Here is a 25,067-nt window from a genome sequence, read left to right on the forward strand (position 1 = left end):
ATATATTATCATTATTATATTTCAACAGCAAATACTCATCCCACATTATTGCTCACCCCAACACTTCCTTTCAGAGAAGAGGATGTATTCTCCGCCTTCATGGATGCATATTGCTCACAGCTATGTGAATAAATGGAGAAGAGGCCCCACCAAACATGAACCAGACATTTTATTTACATATATGACACCACGTCTACACTATAAAATAAGTCAACCTAACTTACACAGGCATATACACCCTAGTGTTGTTAAATTGCTTGTGTATGCACACAGGCCCAAGTTGAACCTCTCTAATCCAGAACTCTCTTGTCTGGCAACATCCATAATCCAGCATGATTTTAGCCACTTGGACAACCACTAAATTATGAGTGTGGCCAAGTTTCCCACAGTCCCATTACCGCCACCAGTCCTGGCTCTCAGTGCTCTGTGTTGTTATTTGACTGTAATTTACTCCTAAATGTCTTCTAAGAAACCACTAAGCAGTCGAAGTGTTGATAATACTGCTACACAGTATTGACCTCCCATAGTCCAGCAAAATTTCTCATCCAGCAGTGGTCAGGTCCTGAGGGTACCAGATTGGAAAGGTTCATCCTGTAGCTTTTTGTGTCAGTGATGCACAATATCAGCAAGAGTTCTTGTGCCAGTTGTACCATCAGTGTGAGGCATTGTGGCACAGCTTTGGGAATCCAGCAGTCAGCGTAAACATAGACAATTACAGTATATAGGACTCCGTGCTACTCAGGGACATAGGCAACGTGTGGGGGGGCGCACAGGGAGCCACCCCCAGCGACACTCCTCTCCCTGCATTTACTGTGAGCATTGTGCCATTTCCAATGTGTGTAGGGGTGGTCCCTTCCTTCGGAGTGGAATGGCCTGAAGCAGTGCAAGCTTCCTAACTCGTGCTACTCCTATGGTGCACTGCTCTGGGGGAGGAGTGGGGCTCCCCCACACCCGCCAGAAGTGAAATGACACTTCCACAGGAAGAAGCAGGTGGGGCAAAGCACAGGCTGGGAGAGGGTGGGGCATGGATGGAACAGGGGCAGGAGGAGAAGAAGGGGCAAGGAGGTGCAGGGGCGCAGAAGGATAGAGATGGAGCAGGGACAGGGAGTGGGTAGGGCAGGGGCTTATGGCCAGTGCACCCCCTCTACAATTCCCACATCAGTCACCTCTGCTTAGGGAGGTGGTGCTACTAAATTGGTATAGAGAAATGTTTCTCACACTTCTGGAGACCACGGAACACCAAATAATAATATCTTTTTATGCGGAACACCTACCAACACTTTCTTAAATTTTTGGTCAAACAAAAAAAACAAACAAAAAACCCCAAACAAACAGCACCTTATCCAGCAAAATCAACATGAAATCATTTAATCAGGTATCATCTGGTTTTACTAACAGAGCCTATATATCATCGATGTGTTTTTCTAAATGCTCACAGCACACCTGAAAGTTGGTTACAGAACATCAGTGTTCTGCAGAACATAGTTTAAGAAACGCTGGTAGAGAGAGGCACTTAGGTCAGCAGGAGCTAAAGTGAAGTGAAGACTCTTCCGCAGCTAGGTCTATGCAAGAAAGCTTACGTTAACTTAACTGTGTAGCATGGACTGGGTGTAAGCAGTGATTTTTATTCTGGCATTGGTCAGCTAGCAAAAAGAAGACGTGCCATATAAAACAGAAAGGCTTTATTACTGTGGTTAGGGGAGTTCACAGAACAAACTAGAAAAACATATTTAAAGTCTGACAAATAACTTCAGACGTAGGAAGAAATATCCATCAATTCAAGCTTTTGCAGTAAGAGGTATAAAAAGGGCCAAAGCCAATAACCCTTATCGCACTTCCTTGTGAATGAATGTGTTATGAATTTGTCACCAGTGAAATACCAAGTTGGCGTATTTTATTTTAGAAAGCAAACTCCGAGGCGTAGCACCAGTGAGCCAGATTCAGACACGAATCTACACACAAATGAAGTTGCAATGCACGTTGTTTCCCCACCTCTCTCAGTTTGTACCAGCTTAGACTCTTAGGGCCTAATTCTCAAATCTTCTGATTTTACACTGCTGTAATTCCACTGAGTTCAGCTTAAGTTACTCCTGATTTGCAGTTGGAAAACATGAGATCAGAATCAAATCCCCATCTCCCCTATTCTTAGACAAGACTGAGTACTGCTCCCACTGAAATCGGCTTCACCCTTGATGCACTATCAGCAGATAGACTTCTTTTTATAGGCTTATTACACATCCATGAGTTTATCTTACTTACACTGCACATCACCTATAAATTACATTCCGTGTCTTTATCTTGTTCAGTACTGAACAATTTGTTGCCATTTAAAAATTAATACATAAAATAATATTAATAATTTGAAAATTTGATTCATACTTGCATGCTGTTTTGCTTACCTTCTGTGGCAAAGTATTCAAGATGCAACAGTGTTTGCTCCATATACTGGGAATCTTTTGAGAGTCTCTCAAAAATAACATTATCCTATCAAAACCAAAGAGTAAATTCACTTGTCTATAATCGCATAAGTGTTCAACCTCACTAGAGCTAGCTTATGTAAGGTGCCTAAAGAGGACATGAAAATACTTGTACATGGAAATATATACAGCAATGAATTTTGGTTTACCCATTAAATTAATCTAGCTCTACACAGAAAACCAAAGATGGAATGCCAGTTCTTTTATCATCATTTATATACTCTAAAACAGCAGCAAAAAAGGGTAGAATACAGTAATTGTTTTGCACACACTCATGGTTCTTTAGATATTTCTTCTGTTACCCCAAATGTGTTACATTGTTATTTAAATATAGAAAAAAGTACAGCAAAAATAGAATGCTCCTTTTTGAATTATTAAACTAAGACTGCATTTTCCCAGAACAGACAAGTCCTGAACAATAAAACACACAGTTCCTGCAGAAACCCATTTTTAAAATCTTATCTTGCAATTCTGACTCCTGTAAAACTCCCACTTTTGCCTAATTAAGACATGTAGTCATAACAATATGCAACATAAGCTGAGTTCCATTGCTGGAAATTATGTTAGAAGCACTGGCGATTACTGCCTGTGGGTATTTCTGTGACCAATTAAAGTGGGGGTGGAGAAAGAGAGGGCAGCTGGAAGGAGAAAGTCTTGCCTGAAAAATTCAGGAACCAACAAAGGTGTAAAAGACATAAAAGAACAGGAACATCTTTTTTTTTTAATATCTAGATGAACTTCTGATATCACAGTATATAAATATATAATTTATAATACCACCTTCATTATTTTATCATACCAAGGGAAGAATATATTCAGGATTCTGCCTAATAAATACAAACATACTTTTAAAAAGTTATGGCAACTACTTTACTTAAAACAAAACAAGCTGATTTTTAGCATCATTCCTGCTGCCCCAGATCTTGCAATTGTTATGGCCCATTTGTGGCTGCGAGAGGGCCTACCCTGTCTCCACTGAAGTCAATGGAAAAACTTCCACTAATATCAGTGGAGCAAGATCAGACTCACAATGCTTCTTCTCTTTCTTTTTCCCAATGCTAGTTCTCTAACACAAATCTGACAGTGAGAGGAAGAAAGAGCACAGCAGTGTGATAGCTGAAATGGTAAGAACAACAATGAGACAGGAAATGCAGAGGTCAGACATGGTCGTTTCTCATGGGTCCAGATTTGTGTGTGTGACTTTTAGAAGTCTGAAGTAATATGTAATTACAGTGGGCTTGATTCACTTGATGCAACTTTCATGCTGGCATAACTTCACTGAAATGCGTGAAGCTATACTAGAGAGCTATCCAGACCTGTTTTTCAAATGATTTTAAAAAGTGCACTCATGCACACAGTGGTAAATCAGAGCTTTAATGGAAAGAGTCACAGAAGTAGCACTGTTAAAATAAACAGAGATTAATTTCACATGATAAAACTGAGCCCCATTCCATCATCAGCCATTGAATTTAAAGCCACACCCTTGCTGTAGTTTGCTGATGCTTCTCAATTTTTTATACGTATTGAATTTTGGCCCCCTAGCCCTCCTGTTGGTGAAAGTAGAAGCACAGCATTTACGAGCAGGGACAAACTAGTAGCAGCAGATAAAGAGATGGGAGAAACGGAAAGATCAAGAGACAGACAGAGCTAAATGCTTAGGAACAAACTCCACTTTTGAAAATTCAGAGCACAGTGTTTAGGATGTCTAACTTTCTGACTGTACCTGTATCTCAGGGGAGAAATCCTGCCTGCAGTGAAGTCATTGGCAAAACTCTCTTTGACTTCAATGCAGGCAGGACTGCAGTTCAGGCACTGAGGGTGCGTCTATACTTAGCAGAAGATCTACTCATTCAGGTCAATCTTCCAGGGTTCAGTTTAGCGTGCCTAATGGGGATGCACTAAATCAAACCATCAGGGCTCTACAGTCTGCCCTGGTACTCCTCAGTCTCGTGAGGAGTAAAGGACGTCAGCCTCCCTCTGCGTGGATGACCTGATAAATGGATCTTCAGGACGCTGACTCCAGCTACATAATTGTCATAGCTGGAACTGAGTATCTAACATTGATTTTCAGGTCTAGCATAGACCTGCCCTCAGAAACAGAATAAGGCCCCTTGAAACATTTGGCCGCTGGTACATGCTGCTAACAGACATTCATTAAAAGAGACAAAACTTCAATCTTTTACGAACAATGTGACTGCTGCTGCAACAACTCACAGCATTTCCACCATTCTCTGTTGGTAGTAATGGATTACTTACAGCCCCTTTGCAGTATAGACGTAGTTGCCCAGTTGGAGTTCGAACTATTACGGACATTCTCTTTCTGTTACTAAGAGAAAACAAACAAAGTCCTGTAAAATTGTTTTCCGATCAGATATATGGCTCTAGGAGTGAAAGCACAGTCTGATCCACAATTTTTCTTCTATACACACGGCACATTTAAAACCAGGTCATACAAAGCACTACTAATTGTACAATGCACAGCAATCTTACAGATGCAGGGAAATGGACTAGACAGTATTTTTGCCTTCCGATACTATTGGTCTTTAATGAATGTGAACATAAATGGCCTGATTTATAGTAGTTCACGGCATACAGATCCACACCAAGGCTACACATGAATTTGCACACCTAACGTACACAGGCAATTACTGTGACTGCCTAGACTAATCTGGTATTCCTGCGGTTGGTAACCTACATACACAGATATTGGATCATGCAAATAATGTAACTACACACACAAATTAGGCATTAGGTGTTATACTGTTAAACTACCACTCATCTGAATCTTTCATAAGGAACAAAACTAATGTTAGGAAACTGACATTTGGGATATAAGATGGCAGAAGAGCCTGATAGGACATGGTGGTGAATACCTGAATAATTTTTAAACGGAGACTCAAAATTATACTGTAAGATAAAAATTCTGTGCTGGCAGGGTATCAGTTAGATGACTGAATGGGTGTTTTTCACTTCTAAGTATTACGCATTTTATTAAGAAACTTAGGAACTATGCCCATAGATAAAGCAAGAGGGCTGAGTTCATAAACCCTGGCACAATGCCAATAAAAAATGAAGACTATCAACACACTGTAAACTGCAAACATACTGCCTGCTTTAGGAGAAATTATGCAACAAATGAATACAGGATTCTTCAAAATATACAAAGGGTTGAACAATGGGGATTTTCACAATCCTCTTAAAAACATTATTTTTGCCTTACCAGTAAATTAAATTTTGTGAATTTTTCCCCCAGTTTCCAAAAAACAGGTTGGTTCATCTGATATTCTGTAATGCTAGGCAGAATATCCCACCAGATGGAGTTTTGTGCCTCTTTCCAGTAGCAATCTGTGTACTGAAGATTCAGGCAATCTTTCCTAGTAAATAATTAGCTTTCTGCTTACAGCCAAAACAAAGCACTCTGTGTAAAAAGGATACTAGCGTTTCAAAGCCAACCATATGTAAGTTAAGAAATGTCAAAGTACAAACTTAACTCTTTCCCTGAAACTTTAACTCTGCCCTGGTCCACACACACTTAGGCTACGTTTACACTAGCATTCCTATTTCGAAAGAGGCATGCAAATGAAGGAAATAAAAATGCAAATGAGGCACATATTTACATATCTGGCACTCATTTGCATATTCACATTTCAAAAGAACTTCTTTCAAAAAAAGAAAAGCAGTGTAGATGTGGCTCTTTCAAAAATAAACCCCGTTTTCGAAAGAACCTGTATTCCTTAAAAAAAGGATAAGGGTTCCTTCAAAAACGGGGCTTATTTTCGAAAAAGCCACGTCTACACGGCTTTTCTTCTTTCAAAAGCTCTTTTGAAAGGAGAATATGTAAATGAGGTGCCAGATATGTAAATCTGAATCTCATTTGCATTTTCTCCCTCATTTGCATAACTCTTTCAAAAGAGGAATGCTACTGTAGACATTGCTTCAGTACCAAGTCAGAGTCTCCACTACTCTAACAGAATTTTAGTTTTCAAGCCCCATTAAAATCAAACAAGTTAGACGGGTTTATTTAAACCACAGCCTAGAACTGGGTCCTGTGAATGAGATACAGATCTTAGTTCAGAGCCTCAGTTTGGTTGAAATTCTGAGGATATTTTGGAAAAAACAGAATACAATGACGGAATTAAGGTATATACAGAAGAACCACAATTATCCAACCTAAATGGGACCGAATGATGGTCGGATAAAGGATATGTCAGATAATATGGGGCCAGCTGCCATGGAGCTGGTTGCTGTGGGACTGGCAGAGCAGGGTCAGTTGCTTTGGGGCTGGCAGAGCATGTCAGATAAAACAGAATGTTGGATAATCGACAGTCAGATAATTAGGGTGCTACTGTACAAAATACACAGGCACAAGTGGACAGAGTAAAGAGTTTTTGAGCAATCTGAGCCATGGCATGTCCTGCCTTTACAGTACTTTGCAACCTTAATTTAAAAAAAATTGTTTTTGTAGAACTTTGCTTCCTTTTGTGTCCACCTTTAATCATCTTATGGAATGAAGCAGGACTCCTGGAAGTCTGATAAGATAAAGTACATGGGAAAGTATTTGTTTTCCTTGTCTCTTGGACTGAACTTTCTCCTGACAGACTCTGCACTGCTGAGTCTCCTACTCATAGCGTATATGTAAGACACTGTTTTATTAAAAAGAGAGTCTAAAAGCTCAGCAGCAATCTAATGGGCCAGGGCATTGACCTGAAATTGAGTAAACAGCCTCATCCTCTTTGCTGGAGTAAGAAGCTACTATGGATGAGGGAAGGACAGGATAACAAGGGAGACTTCTATGTGTTGGCCCAAAGAGAATCCACAAAGGGCCAGAAAAGAAACAACACACAAACAAACCAGTAGTCAAAAGATACAGGGAATAATTGTGAATAGAAACTGTTCTAAGCCCAGGATGACAACTCCTCTCCTTTTATGGAGGTTGCAAAGCAAGTCCAGACATCCACAGGACTGAGAATGGGCAATGAGGGCTCATCTGAGGAACATTCAGAGAAGGCAAGGAAGAAGGAAACACAACCTAGCCAAACCTTCCCCTTCACCATCCTCATCCTCTTCAGCAGACCAGGTCAGCTTGCCACAGAATTAGACAACAGAGAAAACCCAAGGAAGAACAGAGTCAAATCTGGCCTTAGTCCACTGAACAGTGGGGAGGAGGGGTGGGCAGGCAGAGTAAGTGACCCATCTGACTGGTACAGCCCAAAGCCAGGCATAAAGTCCCTCTTCCTTGTTACCTTCTCTTCTCTTCTCTGAAGGAGAACCATCTCCTTCTCCTCAGCAGAGTGAGAGTCTCGGGGCCTGTCCACGTCATGCTCAGGTTCTCTTACACAGCCAGAATAGTGCAAAGGAGCCTAGTGTAAATGAGAATTAGGCCTGAAGTCTCTCCTGATGGGAAGCAGAAGGGAGACTGTAACTTGGGTGATCAGACTGCTCCCAACAAGGGCATGACATTTCCCTCAAGCAGGAGATTCCACCCACTTGTGTAGAAAGTATGAATTACATTTTGCAAGTATACCATGCTTTTCATTTTACAATCTCAAAGCATTCTATGAAGACAAGATGAGCTTCATTATCCCCAATTCACAGGTGAGGAAATTTAGGTCCAGAGAAGTGAAGTGATCTGCCCACACAGGCAAACTGCAAGTATCTGACAGAGCTAGAACCAGAGACGATATCTAATGACTCCCACTTCCACATCTGACCATGAGACCTCTAACTCCCATTTGGAAGAAGGAACAACTCATTCACTCCACATTGAAGGGAATGGCAAATCTAAAAGAAAAAGCAAGATTTAACTAGCCAATCAACTACAATTTCTTTAAAGTCCATTGAATCTGATGGTTATTGTTACTTGTGCATTTTCACTTATCTGATGCTTGAGTTTATTCAGTATCTGAAGTAACTTACCTAGAAAATTCCAACACATTAAGAATTTCAAACGATTCCTCTTTCCCCAGCTGCAGAAAAATACATTGTACAGAAAATTAAGATAATGCATATCTGTATAGAACCATCATGATCTTCAAATACCCATGCTGTCATATGTTTGGAAATGTGATGTGATGCTAGCTCCCTCTTCTGGTTAAAAAGGTGTAGTTTCCTATTTCATACTAACTGAAGTTGCAAATTCAGTCCTCATTTGCACTAGTACAATTCCAGTGACTTTCAATTATTCTCTTACCTTATGACAGTGGTGTGCAAGCGGGGGGTAAGCCCCTTCAAGAGGGTGTGTGTGAAATTTTGTAAGGGGGGCACAGCATGATCTGCTGGGTCTCAGACTCATCCATCTCATTTCCATCAGTTTGGATTACATTAGATAGGTCTGAGGGGCCCTGCTAATTGCAGGGATGAAAAGTGGGACCCAACATAAAAATTTTGCCCACTCCTGCTTTGCGAGCCTACAGTCACTGATGTAGTGGGGCTGCACCTATAATAACAGAAGAAAATCTAGCTCCCAATCTTCGCAAGCATATAAGTATGCTTTTAAAAAAGACTAGGCCGTGTCTACACTTGGCCAAAATTTTGAAAGGGCCATGTTAATGCCCAAATCAGAGAATACCAATGAGGTGCTGAAATGAATATTCAGTGCCTCATTAGCATGGTGCCAGCCACGGCACTTCGATTTCAACGTTTGCAGGGCCCTTTCAAAAAGGGTCCCATGTAGACGAGCCGCACGCGATCAAACACAGCTCTTTCGAAGTGCCACAGCCAGCTGCATGGTAATGAGGAGCTGAATATTCATTTCAGTGCCTCTTTAGCATTCTCCGATTTGGCCATTAACATGGCCCTTTTGAAATTTTGGCCAAGTGCAGACACGGCCTAAAAGTTTAAACCTGCTAAATAAACACCACTGACATAAGAAAAGGATTCAAATATGGTCACAAACATAATGGATAAAAAATTGCACTTCCTGGATAAGCATTTGCACAGCAGAAACAGGATTCTTACTGTGGTAGCAAACCTGAAGAGGCCTAATAATCAGGACTCCCCAAAAAGCACCTTCTTTTATTTTGTGTATTAGATTGTGATGTGTAGGAACAATATGCAAAAGAAACACGTTGTCCAGTAAAAACTGCTGCATTTAGGAGCAAATCAAGTTACTACCAAAAACCCTCCTCTGCACAAGCACAACCCTCCACAGTTTCAGTGAAACCTGTTTGATTCCACTGCACTTGGAAGCAAGTGCCGGGGGAGCCAATGAAGCGACTGGTGGGGATGAGGGAAGAGAAGAGAGGGATTCGTGGATCTGAAAACAGTTCTGTAGCACAGCAGAGGTTAAAGGCCTCATGGTGCTATGGCCTCAGAGAGCTTGTCTAGGGGAGGGAGGATTCCCCACCCAAGCCCCACAGAAGCAGCATCACACAGCCCAGATACAATACTCAAGCTATGCATTGGAGGCAGAACTTGCCTTGGCTCTACCCACCACTGCCCTTAGAACCAGACAGCAGAGGCACGTCATGCACATATCCTTGAAAACTATTGTACTCGGCACGTGCACTACTTACTGCATCAATGATAACTGAATGTGGAGTTCTTCCTGTGAAGACATAGCCAAGCTTTTTCGCTCCTTTCACTAATGCCCCTTCATCTGTAAATACAAGGAGCTTTGCTTTATTGGCAACTAATCAGAACTACAATCAGACCTCAGAGGGGGGAAAAAAAGCAGCAGCACTGGGTAAGCGATCTCCGTACAAAGGGGAGCTCGGGGAGAGAGCATGCCCCCTACCCAAGCTGCTGTCATGAAGGCCCCATAACACCCATTATTAGCGATACAGGAAAGGAGATTTTATTCAGTTTTTAAACATGTTTGCTAATTTAAAACTATCTTTTATAAAGCATTTTACTCCCCTCTCCAACACCAGAAAAGGAGAAAAGGACAAACCTGGTGAGGAGGCCTGGTAAATTATCGTATTTCCATCTCTCTCAGGAACAACAGTGTGACACACAGCCAGCAGAGTAAGGAACTCCTGTATATGAGCAGCTGTGGGCTACGAAGAACATTACCAAGTTAGTCTAGTACTTTCGTTGCATGGATATTAAATGCACAGACACATTCTGGATTTTAAAACAGAACTCACAGATTATTTAACTCTGCAATACCCACCTCTCTAACTCAGTGTATTACCTCCCTCACCTCTAGCCATGTTAGCATATTGGAATTATCAAGGGCCAGTGCAAATGTACTCACATCCTGTGTGCAGCACACAGTCTATAGATAAATCATGCAAACTCATACTGGTCTGGACTTTATTCTGCTTGCACTGTATAAATGCAATCAAGTCATGATCACACGTTGCTAGACTACCATTCACTTTTAATTCCATGATTAGTCTCTCTGAATCTGTTAGGAAGAGGTCTAATATAGAATTGGCTGCAACACTTTTTACAGTAGGAAACTGTAACATTTAGGTATTCCAAGGATGCTTTATTACTGGCACCATGAGACCTCAGCATATGTCATTCCAACTTAAGTCCTCCACAGGCCACCACACGTGGTTAAGGAGAAAATCTTTTTGGCGTTAGTCACAGTCACAGATTCAGATTTCAAGGTGGAAAGCCCTATTAGTCCATCACCATACCAGTACTGGAGATAAGCACCTCAGAAGTGAGTTGAATGATGAAGAGTAAGACTGTCAAGGGCTACGTCTACACGTGCCCCAAACTTCGAAATGGCCACACAAATGGCCATTTTGAAGTTTACTAATGAAGCGCTGAAATGCTGATGGGCATAAGGGGACTTCAAAGTAGGCGGGGTCCTTTCAAAAAGGAGCCCCAGCTGGACGAGCCGCGCAGCCGCAAGCAGCGTCAATTTCAAAGCGCCGCTGCCGCCCGCATGCTAATGAAGCGCTGAATATGCATTTCAGTGCTTCATTAGTAAACTTCGAAATGGCCATTTGCGTGGCCATTTCAAAGTTTGGGGCATGTGTAGACACGGCCAAGAGCATTCAAATGGCTTTAGGTCTTATTGAAAGTCTCCCTCATTCACTGATTTTCAATGGCACATGTACTTCTAAGTCACATAAGCAACACTGACAATCCCACTCTACCTCCCTGCATAGTAGAGATTATTAAGTATGTGTTTGAACACATTCTGCCCTGACACACAGCCCACCAATCCCAGTGAAGTCAGTAGGATTGTAAAAGAAGTCACTGAAAAATCTGCTCAAAGCACACTAATACTATACTATGCCTTCATAAGGATTGCATTAAAAAAAACCCACAAAGGCAATCCCACATCATATTGTAAAATTTCACCTTAATCTGTGTAATTCTGGTTACGCAGGACTTTCATGTTCTCTTTACTCATGTAGTCAACAAATATCAAATAATCTACTGTGTATATACTATAATCATTTTGAAAGCAAAAATATAAAGGCTACAGACATAGAAGCAGATCCTTTTCAAATAAAAATGGACCATTTCTCCTTGCATAATCCCTGCTACCACAACATTTCTTGCACATGAAAAATATTTTATAATTTTGTTCCAAACTTTCCTTTTTAAATACTGAAGACATCAAATTGAGATGATAACCCTTGTCATTATAGGGTGTATTTCATAAACAAAGTGCTTTACAAATAGATAACTCCCCCACTTACCATCCTGACTCTACAGATAATTTGCATGCAAGGACTGCATTGGTTGTATGAGGGAGAGTACACAGATGGTGGCACACATGGCTCAGCTGCCACAGTTCTTCAAAACCACCCACACAGGACTAAGCCCAGTATACACAACAACCCCAAATACACAAAGCCCCTGATGGCAGCATGCATCATTCATTCCTCACCAGCACAACTCCATGCAGTCTCCCAGCACAACCCAGTCCACACACAAATCCACACATCCGTTCACTTGGAAATATAGCCAGGCGCACATAACGCCACAAACGTGTGAATCCTAGGCTGCTTTGCGGCAGCACGTAGTGATAGAGAGAGCTACAAGCAAGCATGGCTGTGAGCACTTTTTGTTTAGAATATGGCCAGGTTCAATCCTCAGCCTGTTATTGTCCAACTTTTAAGTTCTCAGTCATTTTCGGCTTTTATTTTAAAAGCCACATGTGTCTTTACTAATTATACCTATTCAAAATTGTTGGGAAGCAGGTGTTTCAGAAAAAGAAAACAGCATACCTAGGACATTTATGATTAGTTTATTTTGTATAACTCTTTTATCATGAGAATATTATAATATTTCGTACACAGTTAAGAAGGGAATTTGGCTCTCATAGTTAGACCCTATAGGAGTGCATAAATGCATCCTGAGCAGAATTTAGACACATCCTGAGCAAATAATCATTTTACTTATTATTACACCGGAGAGCAGAGAGTACATTTAAGGACATGAACAGATGGTATATCATCAAAAAGAAATATGAGAAATGGAAATTTTATTGTCAGGAAGGTTATTTGCAGTTGCTGTGTTATTTCTAATGAAAACGGTGAAACATATCCCCATTGACACAAAACATACAGCCTGCTAGATTCTCATTTCAGCATCTGTTGCTGTCGGCCTTTGATGTCCATGTAATATATATATTACCTAGCCTATTATGCACTTTCACAGTTTCTTTCCCTCTGAACCTGCCTTCCCCTGCCTCATAGGTTTTAAATGCTACCCCTCCTCTATTTGTCTTCTATGAAGCCAATAATTTAATTTGTTGCAGTCTTTATGTTTTTACAGTTAACACATGATTACACAGCAGTCTCCCAATTCTATATGCTTCAGCTGTTTCACACAGCTGTCATTTGTTTTCTTGCTATATTGTTCCAGCACTGACGGAGAATGTTCACAATATTACATAAGCATTACGTGCAAAACAATCATCCTGTTCATTAATGTCTGTGGTTATAATTCTGATTTTCCATTTGATGGACATCACGCTGATCACAGGCTTTCTGATCCTGCTTTATTAGTTATGGTTTTCCATTAACTGTAGTTAACTCATTGATTAACTCAAAAAATGAATTGTGATTTTAAAAATTAATCATGATTAATTACAGCTTTAATCACGCTGTAATGTATTACATATTTTGGATATTTTTCTATATTTTAAAATATATTGATTTTAATTACAACACAGAATAGAAAGTGTACAGTGCTCAATTTATATTATTTTTATTACACATGCAAGTCTGGATTTTTAAAAACATGTAGAAACATGCTCACAAAAATCCAAATTTGCAAGTATGAGGAGATCTTGATCGTTTTATTTGTGGGGAACTGAACACAGCACCCTGTGATCTAAAACCAGAAACCTTTACTGCATGAGATAAAGGACGGGGTCCATTAAATCAGAAGACAGAGGGAGACTAACGAAACCTCATTATGTGGTCTGGCCACTAGAGGGGGCACATGCTTGATTAATACTGGGTCCTTTCCACCAGTGGAGTGGGTAAAATGCACAATCACAAGTACATACTTTAATTGTCATGGATTTGGAAATCTCCACCTATGTGCCACACAGCAAGAAGCAGCACTACTGTTCCTATCCACAAGAATCTGCAAACAGTACCAATGACAAAAAATATTAACAGAAAAATGACTTTAAAATGCATCTCTACTTTTTGGAAGTGACATTTAATATTAGATCAGCTCCATGGTTTGTAACACTTCCAGAAAGGAAGGGGATTGATTTAATTTTTAGTCAGTTTGTTCATAAAAACTTACTAAACATTTTGCAGGGTCACGTGACTTGTATTTTTTACCCACTACAAGTTAATATTTCTGCCACCAGCACAGCAAGCAAAATAATTATCTATATTATCCCCAGGTGGGCTTGGGTCTCATAACTGCTCAACAATTTTAAATCCAGTGGTTTTCAAGCTTCTATTCATTTGCAGACCTCTAAAAATTTCAAATGGAGGTGCAGACCACTTTGGAAATCTTAGCCTGCAGACACATGGGGGGTCCACAGGCCACATGTTGAAAAGCACTGTTCTAAATGCAACTTGAGAAAAACAAGCACCACTTCTCATGTCCACTGAACCTCTCTGAAGCTCAGTACTGTGAAATGCTGGGCAATCCTGAAACAGTAGGAGCTGAAGGTGTTCAGCATTCACAAAGCACAAAGAAAGAACATATCTACCTCTCTCAACATCCAGACAAAATTCATTGTCCTCTATCAGGGTCTGAAGATCCCACAAACATGGGAAAAGTTGGCTTCTTTGTTTAACAAATTGCCAGCCATTACCAAATATCCATTTTCAATTGCACATACTAATGCAATGGAAGTGAAGCAGGTGTGCAGAAAACCAGCATTTTTGAAAAGTGTTCTTTTCTTTTCTCCCAAGTTATGACAATTTCTTATTGTTTGTGTGCTGAGGAGTGGGTAAAGTTTGGGCTGAAGCAGTTATTTCCTGAAAAGTGCCACAACCCCCTGAGGCCTCCGACAGACTCCCCGAAACAGCAGCATATCCACACATGAGTATTTTACTGAGATGAAAATCCAGAAGCATAGAAAATGATGCAGTATTTTTATGTCGGTGATAAAGCAGAACAGAAGCAGGGCAAGGGGGCTTGTTTTCAGCTGACTGACATGCGTATTTACTGTGCCTGCACAACTTTGAAGTTCCATCAATCAATTGTACATGGTTTATAAACAGTTTAACATACTCAGCAAACATTTTTGTAAGCCCTTCAAAAGACAGCTAATTACATTTTAATAAGAATTTAGAGCTTTCTTCCTAAGGATACAGCCTGTGAAATCTCATTGAAGTTGTGGTAAAAAACATCCAATGGAAGCAGCTGTGAAAGGCAAATATTAGCATTCTCTCTTCCCCGAAAACCTGATGAAGAGATTATGAGGGTCTCTCCATCTATGCCAAGTTACAGAGAATTATTTCTCCCAGAAAACTTTCTGCAGAATAATGTCTCTTTGGCTGACGGTCAAAATTGAATTTGTCCAGTCAATATTTAGAGTTAACAAAATAGCTAAGAAGTTTCAAGAAAACGCAGGTGAACAACAATACCTCCAGAAGATGCAGAACGTTATCCTAAAATACACGCTAGATACATTTAATTTTTGAAATGTCACAATGCCAAAGAGACACTTGCAACCTTGGGCTGGGAAGGGAAATCTCTGGGAAATCATGTGCTATGCTAGTGAATACGCATATGTGTATATTTAGTGTTTGTGAAAAGCAGTCTCAGATTGCTGTAGAGACCCAGGCCCTCAGTGTATGTACAAAACACATACAGCACAAGCATACAGTACAAACTTCCCTAGAAGGTTCTGCCTGTGTTCCTCAATCCTTAGCTTCTGGGGCTGAGAAAGTAATTCAGTCTCCCCATTCCATTTGAACTGGCCTTTTCCCAGGGACTACAAATAAGGTGGCAATTAATGTAAATTGTGGCATCTACTGAACAATACATTTATCACAGACCATTGAGCTGCCATTAGATCTTAACTTACACTCATTCCTTACCTATGCCACATCTATACTACAAAATTAAGTTGATCTAACTTCTACTGGCATATGGCTGCTGCCATAATTATGCAGGTGTGCTTGTATATGATTGGAGGTCATCTAGTCCAGTCCCTTGCTCTCATGGCAGGACCAAGCACCACCCCTGGCATCTATTTGCCTCAATCCCTAAATGGCCTCTTTGAGGATTGAGCTCACAACCCTGGCTTTGGCAGGCCATGGAGCTATCCCTCCCCCCAGGTATATAGCTGCTCCTTCACCATCTGTGCATGTCCTCACCAGGATCACTTGTGTCCATTATACTGTCACTGTGGGGCATTGTGGGACAACTCCTGGAAGCCAGTAATTTGGAAGTTCAACCAGACCCCTACCATAGAAATCTTCTCATGAAAATGGATGGAACAGAATTCAGCTATAAATTTTGCATGTACTCAGCATGGCATTTGATACACTGTGAAAAAGGGTACTAAAATGTAGGCTTCTATGGTAACAACAATTCTGGGTTGTTGACCCCCTGTAGTTTTGGGATGGTCATGGACTTTTAATTGACAAAAAAAATAATGGTTTTCTGGGGTCTGAAGTTTTATTTTCATAGCCATCTTTCGTGGATCCCTTAAACACAGTCTGTAAACTTCCAGGGGACCGCAGATTGAAGGCTGAAAACCACTGATTTAACAAGTAAAAATCAATAGACTGTGACAATAACTTCTTGATGCAGTTTACTACAGTGCAGGGTTAAGTAAAAGAATAAAATACACTCTGATGACTGAACTACCTCTTCGATGAATAGATGGAAACTGAAATCATCAAACATCTGCAGACTCCATGACCTTGAGCAGTACATTATGCCTCAGACTATCATTAATTCAGTAAGCCTTCAGGCATTCATATTATGTTATAATTATAGTTCTGAAGCATTAGAAGGTGTAAAAGAGAAGAGAAAGCATATAATTGTGCCGAATGTCTCCGTAGAGCTCCTTTTAATAAAAAGATTCCTCCTCAGATAGCACTTCAAAACCAGTAATTATATAATTACTAACGCTAATCTGACCGTTTTTTATTTTAAACTTGGCACCCATTAGTTTACGAAGCCAAACTCTGAGTTAAGACTGGTGGCAGTCTTTGAGATACTAAAGAAAAGGCAGCCACCAATACTTTCAAAAGTTCATTTGGGTATCTTAGTTTTTTGGTGCTCAAACAGGAGGAATTTTAAATTTCAGAAAGTGTTGAGCTCCTGCCCCAGCTAAACAAGCCCCCTTTAAAACACCTCGGCTGCCTCTACACTACAGCAAACTTTTGAAAGAAGTTCTTCTAGAAGATCTCTTCCAGGAGATCTTTTTTTCAAAAGAGCGTGTCCACACACAAAAAAGCGGATCAAAAGACCAATCCACTCTTTCAACAGAGAGCATCCACACAGCCCACAACTCTTTCAAAAGAATGGGCAGGGACAGAAAAATCCAGTGTCATGAGGACTGTTCTTTAGAAAAAAGGGCCCATGGAGTGTTTATAGGGGCTTTTTGTTGACAAAAGCTTTTGAAAGGAGGCTCTCTTCCTGATCTGGAAGTGGAAGAGGGCTTCCAGAAGAACAGCCATGTTCTTTTGACTTTGGATCGAAAGAGAGCATTTTGTGTGTGGCTGCTCCATGTGTTCCTTTAAAAAGGAGCCTGATTTTCCAAAAGAACTTGCTAGTGTAGGCACGGCCCTAGAATAAAGCACCCAAATCTGGGCCATCTAAAATCACTAATCACTTTAAAAAAAGTCTTTGCTCAAGAACATTTTGTTATTAAACTTCCTCTCACACAGGGTCCATATATGTTAATTTCAGAGTCTGCCTCTGGGATATTGCAATATTTAGTCAGACCTTCTGCAGAAAGTACCATGTTGCAAATACCAAGGACCAGTATTACAAGTGTAAGCCAGAGGCACTGAGAAAGGGAGGTTGAAATCTGCTTTACAACCTTAACTAAGGGTCAGTTGGTTTTCAGTTCATTTGGTACAGGCACATGACTTTAGCCCATGGGTGGGCAATAATTTTTGAAGGGGGCCACTCTAGGATCCTGTGGTCAAGGAAGGGCCACACTTTTCTATGAAGGCATGGGGTCCGGGAGAGAGGATGGGTGCAGAAGGGAGCTCGGAGTAGGAGATGAGGGTGTGTCCAAGAGGGTGTTTAGGTGAAGGAGGGGGTTGTGCTCTGGGGCAGCTGCTTGGGAGGCAGGGGCTGGGAGGGTGTATGGGTGCATGAGAGGATTCTGGCCTGGGGAAAGGGTGTAGGAGAGGGTGCAGGATCTGGAAGGCAGTTTTGATGGGGGTGTGCAGAGGGTTTGGGTGGTGTCCTGGGGCAGGGAGTTAGGGGAAGGGAGGAGCTAGGGTGCCAGAGGCCAAAGGGCGCTGAAAGATTTTGCTAGTGGCAGGGGCAGCATGTGAAGCCTCCCCTTCCCTCAGCATCTGGAGCATTTAAGAATCAGGAAGCCACTTAAAGTAGGATGAGGTTGCTCTGAAATTTCTTGCTGTTCCGTGCCTGAGGGTCCCAGTGGGGCCATCTATGGGTCAGATCCAGCAGCCTGGTGGGCAGGATCCAGCCTGTAGGCCAAATCTTGCTCACTTCTGCTTTAGCCCCTAAGGTCCCAGCTTCAATCACTCCAGCTGACTACCAGTGTCCATCAGCTTTACAACAAGCATCAACACTTCTTTCAATGGAATTAAATTGTTTCTGATAGCACAAAGTCTACGGACTGTCTCTGAAAAATCTAACATTACTGAACCTGTAAAATCTCTCTCTCAGGTGATTAGCAGTCCTACCACCCCAAGTTATAGAACTACATCTCTTAACAGAAACTAGCTGATACTGATATAAAACATAACAGAGTTCAGCATCAGAAGGATCACTCCCACCTCCCTTTTTGTCTTCCCCTTCAGTTCTCCATTTCTTCTCCCTTCTCAGATCTATTCAACTGCTTGTCTCTCCCACTTCCTTTCTTGAGTGTTTCTATTCTCTGTAGAATGCCCCAGTAATAACAGGTGAGCAAATCTGCCAGTGGACCTTCCACCCCACAGAGAACAGACAGAAAGATCTAGCATATTTTTGAGACACCTAAGTTCAATAATACTTGAGAACTAGCCTTACATGGTCATTTTCAATATTCTGCAGCAGCCTTGGGTCATCAAATTCACACGATTCACTGGTGGAAGGAGGTAACTGGCTGTGGATCAAGAAAAGGGATAATTACATTTGACACTGCGATGCAAATGTTTTCCTTTTGATTATTAACATAGAGCATCTCAGGAAACAGAGGCACAGAATCAATTAAAATCATAATTCTATCTAAAAACATATTATTTACTATTGTTATAAGTGGCACGTAATATTACTGTCAAGGAAAAGGAGAACCAGGGCAAAATACTCTTTTTTAATTTCAGTTTATTTTGTTAATTTTACAACAATTTGTCTATCAACATTTTCACTCTTTCTCCTATATAGTCAGTGCTCCCTACCTTGGGGTCTTTCACACATCAACAGAAGAAAGAAAAATGTTCTTACAAAAATTTTAAAACGGCTGTAAAACCACGGAAATTGGTAGGAGACCCAGGGTCCGAGTAATATCAAATACTATTTTAAAATTTATGTGAGATTACTAGATTGGGGGTGAAACAGACTAGATTTCAAGGTGATTGTGTTCCTTTGTTTTGGGTTGCTCTGTTCTATTTAAAAGTTTTGACTTCCAGAGAGAGGAACGACGCATTTCGGTACCGTCAATCTCTACTCCTCATAATATTTCCTACAAACTGTCTCTTCAGGGATCTTTCATATCGATACATTTGTCCCTCAAGTTATGTGAGGGTAGCATTCCCACACATCCTCACATAACTTGAATTTTGCATAAGTTGGAGGGGTGGCTTTTTCCCCCAGGCGGAACACACATTCTGCAGCTGGGGAAGCAAAAGGAGCACCTGGAGCTCCTTTTGAAAGGTGAGTCCTGGCATGGGGGGCTGGCAGTTGGGGAGGGTTAAGCCTGGCAGCGGGTTGAGCCCATGAGCGGAGGGCAGGGGAGTTAAGCCTGGGGTGGCTTAGGGCTGCAGGGGGTTGGAGTTGAATCGGGGCCATGCGGCTCTATGGGGGGGAGGGGGAGCTGGGGCCATGTGGCGCGTCGTGGGGGGGAGGGGTGAGATGGAGCTGCACCCAGGGGCGGTGAGCCAGTGTCACGCACAGAAAGGGAGAGTTGAGCCAGAACCATCACAGGAGTGAGGGCGTGTCAGCCGGAGCTGCGTGCCGGGGTGGGGATAGGGGTGAGCCAGAGCCACGTGCAGGGTAGTTTAACCAGGGTATAGTACCCAGAGGCATTGAGACCTCATCTGGGGCGAGTGAATTCTATGCTCTACAGCCTCAGCTGAGAGCCAGCTGGCCTTTAGCTAACATGGCAGTGTGCAGGGCTTTAGACCCTATGCTCACAGGTTCTATCCCTGGTGCCGGCAACCTGGGTCTGTTGGTGTTACAAGGGCTATGGGGGGTTGAGCCAGGGCTGGTGGGAGTAGATTCTGAGTTGTGCTTAACTCATGTTAATGCCAGTTAAGTGCAACTTGCAGTAGTGCCTTTTGAGGGATTACTGTAACACCATCCTAAACTTTTCAAGGTACCCTGTAGGCTCTTGCTTCTGCAGTTGAATGATACAGAGATAGTATAGCATTTTCCAGCACACTTTTGGTAAAGAACCCTACAAGGTACTGTAGAGATCAGAGGCTGCAAAGCACTGTACTGAGTCACGATGTAGCATTCCATCCTCTCTTGCAGATAACTGTGTTTAGAAAGTTGTCAAGGGCCAACCTCTTCTACTAGGTTAGTACTAACAGTGGGTATATCAGAGAGATGGAAGGGATCAGCTGCAAGGGGGAGCGGAGAAAAGAAGAGCAAAAAGGGGGCGGAGGGGAAAAAACTTGCAGCGCAAAGGGGAAAAGACACAAGAGGAAGGCAGAAATAGAAATCATGAGGGAGGCGGAAAGAAACAAGGACAGAAATAGGAAGTGAGCAAGAAGACCAGCAAGATGGAGGGAATAATGATGACAAAAAGTGTAGAGAGGTAGAAATGGAAGAAAGAACAGAAAGGGTACATCTACACGAGAAGCATCTGCCAACAGAAGTGACTGTGGGAAGGGATTCTCCAGGAAAACTTCTGTCCATAGACTGTGTCTACACATAAAAGCAGATTGAAAATGCAATCTACTCTGTCGACGGAGAGCAGCCAGAGTGCCCGGACCTCTCTCGACAGAGCAGCTGACCGAAATTGCTGCAAACAGGGCTGCCCTATGAACTGGAAGCCCTGTCTGTCAACAAAAGGGCCCCAGAGTGTCTACACAGCTGTTTTGTGAACAGCAAACTATTGAGAAAGGCATTATACCTGAACTCGGAGAGGTATAACACTGCCGGTGGATATGCCAAGTTTGGTAGACAGACTGTCAACAAAGTATATTTTGGGTGTAGATGCTCCATGGTTTTTCATGACAAAAGTCCAGTTTTGACAGAAGAAACCTCTCACGTAGACATACCCAAAATGGAGAAGCAGAGACTGAAAATCCACCTCACCAACAGTAGCACCACACGCCATTATTTCAAAGTAATTTTGCTAGCATCTACGCAATTCAACCACTATTTCGGAAGAAAGGTTGGCTTATTTCAAAGTAGGTAAACCTCATTCCATGAGGAATAGTACCTACTTTGAAATATGGTCTCTGTTAACTGGGAATAGAGTCTATTTCAAAATAAACTATTATGCATCCAATGGCGCTATTTTGAAATAGACTCTATTGTGTGTAGATTGTTTACTTCGAACTAGCTGAGCACTATTTCAAAAGCATTTTGTGTGTAGCAGCATTATTTCAAAATAAGCTATTCTGGAAAATCTATTCCACAACAACTTATTTCAAATAATGCTGCTGTGCAGACACAGCCCTAAACAGGAATTATTTCTTCTTTCCTTCACTACTCCTGCACCTATGGAGGTAGATGTACTATTAGGAACCTTCAACCGAATTGTGGCCATGGCTTCATATGCCATGTAGGAGTAGCACTGAGTTACCATGTCATACTCAGTTTGATGCAACTCACGCCCAGGTTAGTCCTTCCCCCTTTTGGGACTATACTGACTGGTTTAAAGGACTCAGATAAAAACTAAGTTCCACCTCTGTACCCTAATTGTAAGTGGAAATCACCCACACGGGACAGACAACCTATGATGACTGTCTGCCTTGGGCTCTTCTGTTCTAAAATTTGAACAAACAACAGCTCTAAAATTTGAACAAACACCAATCTTTCATTTGTAACACAGAGGAAACTGTGCTAGTCTATACTATACTAGCACAATAGTTTATTAGGTGAGCTTTTGTGGGACAGACCCACTTCTTCAGACCATGTGTTAGCTATATGCTGACTCTCTTCTTCTGTATACTGCAAACCATCTCCCATCAGTGATAATTACCTGAAGTCTTCTGATGAACGTTCTCTTTCCAACTCTGGAAAGTGACTACAAGAAGGAAAAATACATAATTATTGGCTAGTATGATAAGTGGTTAAAAAAAATCAGGTATGATCACCAATATCCTTGAAAATATTCTGCAATATGTAGCATTGATTTACCCTCCCTCCTTCTAAATATTTACATGAAAATACCATCTAATGTATCCTGAAAGGGTATTTTGGATAGGACTTTAAACACTGAGGACACTTCCTTCTTTCTACTGATATTAAAGAGCAGATTTTTAAGAAATCAGAAGGTTAGTGACAAGTCCCAAAAATATACCAATAAACAGTGGGTCTAATTTTACAAGCAATTACCATGACAACATGTGCAAATGGCCAGACCGGCAACTCATACACTTTCACAAGAGCTTTACAAACTGGCAGACCATATAATCAATTTTTAGGAGAATCAAAATACAAGACATATAATGTATGTTGTAAAAACTTGGCCGCAAAAGATTCCGTACTGGGGAATAGCCATTCCTGCACAGATTTCCAGGAGCTGAAAACCAAACTGATATTTTGTATTACATTTTAAAAAAAATAAAACAAACAGCATAAAAATGAGAAGTGGTTACCCTTTTTGGTGGAGTTTTAATGGAAAAAAGAATGAAGAACCAGTTACTATGGGCTAAGTCCTAGTTCAGATGAAATCAGTGAGTTTAGTTGAATAAGTTATTTACCCAAAACTGGGTTCCCCAAAGGAAAACTCTGTGGTGAAAGGCCTAAACCTCATTAAGAAACATTTGTTTCATTCTGATCATTTAGGTAAGAAGAAGAGAACACCTTATTCAAAGAAACCCACGAGCACATTTAAACTATGGGGTTTATAGAAATCTTACCTACCCGTATGTCACTCCAGCAATACTACATTTCTTGAAGTTCATAATATTGCATGTTAGAGTGCCCGTTTTATCAGAAAACAGGTATTTTACCTAGAATACAAATGAAAGAACTGTAGGAAATTCATAGGATTAACTTGCATTGCAACACAGGATAAACCAAAGGAAAATATACATAAAATCAGAAAGAAAAAAAATCACAAGAAAGTATGCATGTTTAGAAAATGGTATCAGCCAGTGCAGACTTATTACAGTTTGTCAGAGATGATTAGTTCTATTTTGTAAAAGTTACAGGCACATTCTCAAGAAAAAAAAATTTCAAATAAAAGTTAATGTTGGTAATATGTTCCCTCTAAAAGCAAGTAAGAACCAGTGAGTATAAATTGTCAGAGCTTCACTATAATCAGAGGCGCTATGTTGATCTACACCTGCTGAAAATATAGAGCTAGAAGTTTAAATGAGCAAAATGCTAAAAAGAGTCTGCAAATTTTCAGTTAAGGTTCCACAACCAAGTTTAATTTAAACAAAAAAAAAATCTGCACGAGGTCCTGTGAACTGTCCTATGCATGCTTATGGCTGAAGACCAATACTCTTCACATTCCTCCTATGAGTCAGAAAACACAATATTCTATTGATCATTTTTCAAATATCTGATTGATATTTGCCCCAGTCTTGTTTGCCACCTGGCTAAGAAAGTCTCCACTGACACGCCTCCACTTTTTCAGTACTACCTGGACATACCACTCTATTCTACCCACCCTCCAAATGTATGTTAACATCCGTATCTTCCAGTTGCAAGCCGGGCATCTACACGTGTATCAGATATAGCCTGAAAGGATCATACTTTCGTACAAAAAAAGTCTTGTGCTGTTGTGACTCACACATTCAACAAGGCAAAAAAGCAGTCCTGTTGCACTTTAAATACTAAAAATACAGTTTAAGTGATGAGCTTTCATGGGATAGACCCACTTCTTCAGATCTGAAAAATCCTGATAAATGATAAGTGAGATGTAGCAAATTTAACAGAATGAAAAAAAATGAAACGAAAACTGACGAATAATCTAGCCACACCATAGGAATACGAATCCTTGAACTCTTCCAAGCAACAAACACTGTTGCCAACTCTGTGCACATATTTACACCGGAGACACCATCACTGGACCTAACCACATCAGTTACATGATCAGGGGTTCATATTCCTGCACTTTCACCAAAGTTATATATGCCATCTTGTGCCAGCAATGCCCCTCTTCTGGGGGATTAGCTTGGTAGCCCACAGTCAGCATCAAACAGGCAAGTCTGTGGAGCAAAGGGCAGCTTGACCCAGGCTACGGGTTAGATGGGGGATTATGGGTTTGGAGGAGTCCCAGGAAGAATGGGGGACAGGGCTCAGGAAGGAACACAGATTCAAAGACAGGGACAAGGGAAGGTGAATCATGGAGAAAGGCTGATAGGGCTGGATTAATTCTTCTGGAGGCCAGGGCTAGTAGACTTTGTGGGGCCCACTCAGATCTGGGATGACCACAAAAACAATGTGTTCAGAATATGCGAGGGGGTGCGCCAGGCTGGTCCAGAAGGCTGGGGTCTGAGAAGGGTTGTGGGTGCTCCAGCTAGAAGTGCCTGTTCTGAGGTACAGCCTCTGAAGGGCTTGGGGTGTAGCAGGAGGGGGCTCCAAGGGTTTGGAGTGTGGGGGGGCGCTCAGCCTGGCCTACTGATGGGTGGAGGGCAAAGGGGGCAAACGCCCAGGACCCCAGGCAATTTAAAAGGGTCTGGGAGCCCCAACCCTTTAAATTGCTCAGGCAGGTGT

General features: G+C 41.4%; 1 protein-coding gene across 2 annotated transcripts in view; it reads right to left on the minus strand.

Annotated features, from left to right (window-relative positions):
* The window catches only part of ATP8A2 (ATPase phospholipid transporting 8A2), a 556,173-nt gene that overhangs the window by 440,539 nt on the left and 90,567 nt on the right, over positions 1-25,067 (minus strand). For both annotated transcript variants that reach the window (XR_012644144.1, XM_074985625.1), the window contains 8 exons: positions 23,265-23,353; positions 22,378-22,422; positions 19,035-19,110; positions 10,369-10,474; positions 9,992-10,074; positions 8,394-8,443; positions 4,734-4,803; positions 2,400-2,484 (listed from right to left, as the gene is read on the minus strand). Coding sequence is in view for 1 of the 2 variants with exons in the window: in XM_074985625.1 (XP_074841726.1) it covers positions 2,400-2,484; positions 4,734-4,803; positions 8,394-8,443; positions 9,992-10,074; positions 10,369-10,474; positions 19,035-19,110; positions 22,378-22,422; positions 23,265-23,353 (604 nt within the window). In the remaining variant the exon portion in view is untranslated. The remainder of the gene's footprint in view (positions 1-2,399; positions 2,485-4,733; positions 4,804-8,393; positions 8,444-9,991; positions 10,075-10,368; positions 10,475-19,034; positions 19,111-22,377; positions 22,423-23,264; positions 23,354-25,067) is intronic.

The sequence above is a fragment of the Carettochelys insculpta genome, chromosome 1 (assembly GCF_033958435.1).
Source record: "Carettochelys insculpta isolate YL-2023 chromosome 1, ASM3395843v1, whole genome shotgun sequence".
Taxonomy (NCBI): domain Eukaryota; kingdom Metazoa; phylum Chordata; order Testudines; family Carettochelyidae; genus Carettochelys; species Carettochelys insculpta.